This window comes from Artemia sp. Qi Xiang Cuo, chromosome 6, assembly GCF_049724085.1.
Source record: "Artemia sp. Qi Xiang Cuo chromosome 6, ASM4972408v1, whole genome shotgun sequence".
NCBI classification, from domain to species: domain Eukaryota; kingdom Metazoa; phylum Arthropoda; class Branchiopoda; order Anostraca; family Artemiidae; genus Artemia; species Artemia sp. Qi Xiang Cuo.
The window spans coordinates 30,006,560-30,013,456 of NC_142799.1; the positions used below are offsets into that span (position 1 = coordinate 30,006,560).

The 6,897-nt window shown below is 36.1% G+C and overlaps 1 protein-coding gene across 1 annotated transcript; it reads left to right on the forward strand.

The window, feature by feature from the left end:
• Window positions 1-1,507: 1,507 nt before the first annotated feature.
• Window positions 1,508-3,229, forward strand: LOC148951099 (uncharacterized). The gene has a single exon (XM_089090998.1). The coding sequence runs from the start codon at window positions 1,508-1,510 to the stop codon at window positions 3,227-3,229; it is 1,722 nt and encodes a 573-aa protein (XP_088947124.1).
• The last annotated feature ends 3,668 nt before the right edge of the window (window positions 3,230-6,897 follow it).

Here is a 6,897-nt window from a genome sequence, read left to right on the forward strand (position 1 = left end):
TCGAGAGAGCAGTTTTATATTTGTTTCTTGTTTTGATGTTTTTTAGGTGATCGACACGGTATTTTGGGTAGCTTTTCTTGGGTGGTTGGGGTTTTCGGAGGCACATATGGAGTTCTGACATGACTAGAAAAGGGTCTAAGTCAAAATCACCACCGGCCAAAGATACTGTATTCAGCACTGACGACTTCCAACACTTGCGGACCAGTATGAGGTCAACCATATTTTAGGTTCAGCCGTCTGGGGATCTCCATGTGACCTTTCTGCGTTCTCTATGTCGTAATGAAAAGCTCGTTATCATGACAGAAATCTATGAGTATTTCCCCCTAAGGTTTTGTCTCCCCTGTCCGAACTTGCCCATTACGTCTTCGAAACCTGCATTTGATTGTCCGACGATAGCGTTAAAGTCCCCAATGACGAACAGAACATTTTTCTTGGGCACCTGGTCAACGGTGTGTTGGAGCTGGGCAAGCCACCTGAGGCCAACACAGCTACGCACACTCCTCCTCCATACCAATCTATCCTATGTCTCCCTCTTTACAACCTCCCAGCAAGTTCCCATTTCCTTTAAATCTTTCTATATGACATCCTCCCACCCCAACCGCGGACGACCTGCTTTCCGTTTAGCAATAGACGGTTGGCCAAAAAGGACAATCTTCGACAATCTATCATCCATATAACGTGCCCTAGTCATCTCAATCTTTCTCTCATTATAGCCCTAGAAAGCGGGATTGAACCATTCGTACAGCCTACTGTCTAAAATACGGTCAGTCAGACGGGTACCTAGAACATTCCGTAGGCAATTTCTCTGGAGAACATCTAGCAAATCTTCATCCGATTTTTGGAGTGACTATGCTTCAGAGCCATATTTCAACACTGCCATCACTGTAGCTTCCAATATTCTAATCTTGGTTTGCAGATTTATCTTCCTATTCTTCCAAAAAAAAATTAACTGTGAAAAAACACAACAAATTCAAACATGAAAAACGCCCGAAAATTAAAAAAATAATTTTGGTTTTGTTTTATAATTAAAACTAAACGCTAGCTCACAGTAACTAAAATATTAATTAATATTAGTAGATTAGGCTTTAGTGGCAGTATCACTCTATAAGAAGGGCATCATATTGTCATACCGACTTTGCCTTTAAGATTGAAGCCATTTCTTGAATATAGCAACTTGTTCTCTTGAAAATTAATATCCTACAACATCTTTCTTAGAATATCCTTTTGATTGAATGCAATCATTCCACAGTTCTTTAAAAAAAATTATATGATGCTATCGCAAATTAATTGTCTAATTTGAAAGATTAAGAGAAACGAGATGTTGAATGACGTCATGACAAGCGAATCTATTCTGGCAGCAAACCAGGCGTATTTAATGACGTCATCTCATGCATATAAATGACGTCACCTATTGCATATAAGCGACGGTTTCAGGTAATTTTTACCATTAGTATTGAATATAGCGAGAAGCAAATAAGACATTACGTTAACTGAACTTCATAAAGAAATGAAAAATTTTCTGAAGAAAAAAGATATAAGGCTTCCTGTTGAAGAGAAGAGCACAGTAGTGAAGAAAATGAATGTCTCTGAATCTACAAGACTTTCCAAGTTGGAACCTGAGGTTAAAAAGTTGCCTTTGGGAAATGACAATGCAGCTCAGATGGACAAAAAGACCATCAGTTTTTCAAAAATTAAAAAGATGGCTGGTAGTAAACGGATTGATTCATTCGAAAAACTCGACAATGAGCTTGCAACAATTGCCAACACACTATCAAAATTTTACAAATGTCCAGAAATGAAGAAAGCAGTAAGAGCACGGTGGGAAGTAATGGATTGTATCCGACGCACAGACTCTCTTACAGAAAAATTGAGAAGATACCAAAGCCAAATTGGGAGAATGGATTTAGATGGAATTGTATCTAGCTTTTACTATCAAATGGTCAAAATAAGTTCAACCATGACAAACTTGGAAAACGAAGTAAAAAGGAAGCAACAGATAAAACACAAAGCAACGGAAAACTTATCTCAGTCTGAAAAAACGTGGCTTGATGCTAAGAAAGTTGTTGAAACTAAGATGGAAAAAGGTAGTGAAGAGGTTCAGCAAAAGAATTGCCTTGGGAACGAAACCATGTTCCCAGATAAGGAGAATTCGGATAATTTTTCTGCTGATAGATTGAGCCCCATCTTTTTTGTGAATGCAGTCCCTGACACTGGTAATTGTTTTACAAGTGTTTTAAAGGATGCCTTTGCTCGGTATCAGAAAATTAAATTTTCACTTGGTCAGTTTAAATTTGTCGCTGGGATTGATGAGCATGATTCGCAAACCCAACAAGCTGCCCAGACAAATAATGAAGACCCTGCTATGCTGATAGCTGCTGAATTTGATATACCTCAGCAAGTGGTAGTTCACTCCCATCAGGCAACAGACGGCCAAAAAATTTCAAAGTCGGATGGCAGCATCGTCAGTCTTGTCGAAACTACTGAAAGAGTGTCAGCAACAGCCTTGCGTTACTTCCTGTTGAGACAAAGTCTTCTCATTTCTAATAAGAATTTTAGTATGACACAATTGATCAGTGTTGCCAATTGTGACTTGGCGAATACTCTAGGGAATCTTTTAAGCCGTTGCACTGGTCCAGCAATTAATGTTGAACAAATTGTTCCGCCTATTTCTAAAGAAGGTATTTACGCACTTGGACAAGAAGGAGCATATCTTTATAATAGCTTAGTTCAACTACCTGAACTGGTAGCCAAACGTTTTGATTATTTTGAGTTTTCTTTGGGGCTGCTAGAAATAATATTGATATTGAATTGCGCCAACCGTGTTATGCAGTCAACAAAGCCATGGGAAATGAAAAAACAAAATAGAATGGACGAAGTTTATATAATTTTAGGAGCTTGTATTGAAACACTTCGTGTTGTTGGAATAATGTTGCAGCCAATTATTCCGTCACTATCATGCAAGCTGCTTGATCGGTTGAATGTGTCTGTTGAGCAAAGAACATGGAATCATGCTGTTTTCATTGAACAAGTAGAAAAGCGGCCACTCGGCTCGCACCACTCAATTTTGTTTAAGAGAATGGTCGAAGTTAAGGCCAATACTGCTGCAAAAAATAAGCCAGATGCTACTACCGCCAATAGACTGAAGAAAGTGAATGAGAAGAAAGGATTATCAAAAAAAGAGAAAAAGGAAAGAAAACACAATAGAAAAAAATCCCTCCACGTGTTGTAAAGGCACCAACGATAGAAATTTCACACTTCCTGTTAGTTTCCAGTTTTATCACTACTTTAAAATTATTGAGAGTCAATTAAATATAAAATTATGCCACCCAAAGAAACAAATTTTTCAAAGATACGTGTGTTATAATCTTTTGTCATTAATACATATGTTACATAATTTTGTATATGAAGATGCAGTTTTCTCAAACATTGCATTTTACTTTAACATTATATTTTGTTACTTACAAAATCATTAAACATGTCGACATTACGTCATATTCTTCTAGCTTTAGTATAGTTCTTCTAATGAATTCTACGACTTTATGTTCCTTCCGGTTTTTCTGATAGGTATAGTATGCTACTGGTCATTACACCTTTGCCAAGAGGAACGAGTATAACTTGATTGGTGATTAGGATTTGAATAAAAGGAATAGTTTTTTACATCTTAGTGTTAACTGAGCAATGACTAAAGGAATATTTGAAGGTGGAGAAAAAAGGGGTAATTAGCGATTGGATAATTTTAACAAGAAATTACAAAAAAGTGTTTTGGTTTGCACAGTGTTGTCAATTTTAAATAGTTTAGAAATAAAAAAAATTAACAAGAAATGGCTGAAAAGTATTTTGAGGGAGTTGAGTTGCACGAGGGTTCAGTTACATACGGATTCAGTTACACGGTGATTAGTTAAACGGGGTCGAGTAGCACGGAGGGTTAGATGTACAGGGTTTCGGTTATACAGGGGTTCAGTTATAGGGAGGGTTCAGTTGTACGGGGTTCTGTTTACACAGGGGTTCAGTTATATGGAGGGTTCAGTTATTTTTTCTGATTTTCTGTGTTTGAGCAAGAAAATAACTGGTCTTTTAGCAAACTTAGCCATAGCTATCAGAATTGATAGGTGATTTGAATAAAAGGAATTCAAATATTTTGTCTATGAAATAGAAACCAACTTAATTTGAGAAAAAATAATCCATTTGAACAACTCTGATCTGATTAAATTTTTGCTGACAATGAGATTTAATCGCTGCTAAGCCCATTTTTTTTGCGAAAGGGGTTTCTCAATTTACTTCTTAGTATTAAATGACAAATTTCCAAATACGATAATTTTGAAAAGCAGACAAAAAAATTGGTTTGTCCCCTCATTTCTGTAGGGCAGGAGATAACTTAATTTACTTAGACAATGAATGATATTAATTAGTGATTGATTGTATCAGTGGAGAAAAAAAAGGATTAAACTGATTAACAGTTAAGGTAACCCCAAAGGAGCTGTTAACTGAGGTAATTTGTTATAAATTTGATAAATACCTAACGACGAATCGGAAATGTTTGATTAACATTTGCAAAAAAAAAGGAGTAATGGGATTTGCGAATTGGAGGAGATGGGGTGGTTATGCACTGTATAATACACAAGTGATGTTTTGGAGAGTTAGGGGTCGTGTGTGTCTCTTTGGGCTATGTGTGTCTCTTTGGGGGCGTTTGAATCTTTTGGTTACTAAAGTATTATATTTTCATCATGTTTTAGGAAATTCGATTAAGATTAAATTAACTTCAGTACTTGAGTGTAGTCGGGTGTAACATGTAAGTATCAAATTTTGAGTTTACTGCAGGGGATTATCCACAAGGAGAATTTTCCATTGGGAGGGAACTTTCCAGGAGGTGAATTGCCACAAGTTTTACAGGAAATCATCCGTTCATAGGTTTTTTCCAAATTTTTAAAGAAAATTTGCAAATGAAAAGAGGATTTATGAACCAAACTTATGCTAATTTCTGCTCGTGTAGGGTTTTGAGTCGATTATTTCCTAAATTCTTTACAGTCTCATGAAATGTAATTAAACAAATATAAAAGATTTTTCAACCAAAGTAAGGAGCAAGTTTAAAAATCATAACTGATTTTCTTTAAAAATTTGGAAAAAAAAGTCAACTTCACAATAAAGAGTAAGGAGTTAAGGATGAGACAGACTTTTGATCTTTTACATAATTAAATAAATAAAAACGGGGGGGGGGTGCTTTGTCGTGGTTTAGCTTGTCACAGTTTTAAAAGAGCTTTACGGGGATTGAGAGACTCAGTTGCCGGATTCCGTGTGGTTTTTCTTTATTCCAGTTTTTATAAAAACCAGTATTGTCTATAACTTAATTTACGTTGGTTAAACTTCCGATGGTTAAGAAAGCGTAACAGGTAATTAAAGTATGAGGAATGGGATTCTATAATTAGAATGATTTTAAGTTGAAAAATTGTGACGTAAAAATAACTCAGTTATTTGCTTGCGTGTATAGGAATTCCCATGTTATTTGCTTGCTTGTATTTTGTGTTAAAATAAGTAGTTTTTGTATCTTTTAAAAGAGCTTTAAGGGGTTTGAGAGACTCAGGTGCATAATTCTGTGTGAATTTCTTTCACTTGGTGGTCATTAAAAATGAAATTTTTGTGTTAAATAATTAGTTTTTGTATCTTTTAAAAGAGTTTTAAGGGGTTTGAGAGATGTACTGTATAATTAACAAGTGATCTTTTGGAGCTTATTGTCAATTCAACGAGAAATGACCGAAAAGTGTTTTGAGGGGGATGGGTTGCATGGAGGGTTCAGTTGCATGAGAGTTCAGTTAAAGGGGGTATAGTTACACGGGGGTTTCGGTTATACAGGGGTTCAGTTACAAGGGGGTTCAGTTGCACGGGGGTTGAGTTAAATGGGGATTGAGTTCCACGAGAGTAGTGCTTTGTCGTGGTTTAGCTTGTCACAGTTTTAAAAGAGCTTTACGGGGATTGAGAAACTCAGTTGCCGGATTCCGTTTGGTTTTTCTTTATTCTAGTTTTTCAAAAAACCAGTATTGTCTATAACTTAATTTACGTTGGTTAAACTTCCGATGGTTAAGAAAGCGTAATAGGTAATTAAAGTATGAGGAATGGGGTGCTATAATTAGAATGATTTTAAGTTGAAAAATTGTGACGTAAAAATAACTCAGGTATTTGCTTGCGTGTAAAGGAATTCCCATGTTATTTTCGTGATTGTATTTTGTGTTAAAATAAGTAGTTTTTGTATCTTTTAAAAGAGGTTTAAGGGGTTTGAGAGACTCAGTTGCATAATTCCGTGTGGTTTTTCTTTACTTGATGGTCATTAAAAACGAAATTTTTTGTATCTTTTAAAAGAGCTTTAAGGGGTTTGAGAGACTCAGTTGCCTAATTCCGTGTGATTTTTCTTCACTTGATGGTCATTAAAAACGAAATTTTTGTGTTAAATCAGTAGTTTTTGTATCTTTTAAAAGAGCTTTAAGGGGTTTGAGAGATGTACTGCATAATACACAAGTGATGTTTTGGAGCGTATTGTCAATTTAATGAGAAATGACTGAAGTGTTTTGAGGGGGATAGGTTGCAGGGAGGGCTGTGTTGCATGCGAGCTCAGTTAAAGGGGATACAGTTACACGGGGGTTTCGGTTATACAGGGGTTCAGTTACAAGGGGGTTCAGTTGCATGGAGGGTTGAGTTAAATGGGGATTGAGTTCCACGAGAGTAGTGCTTTGTCGTGGTTTAGCTTGTCACAGTTTTAAAAGAGCTTTACGGGGATTGAGAGACTCAGTTGCCGGATTCCGTGTGGTTTTTCTTTATTCCAGTTTTTCTAAAAACCAGTATTGTCTATAATTTAATTTACGTTGGTTAAACTTCCAATGTTTAAGAAAGCGTAACAGGTAATTAAAG

What these genes read in the sequence shown, in the direction of transcription:
- LOC148951099 (XM_089090998.1), top strand. Translation starts at nt 1,508, where the DNA reads ATGAAAAATTTTCTGAAGAAAAAAGATATAAGGCTTCCTGTTGAAGAG.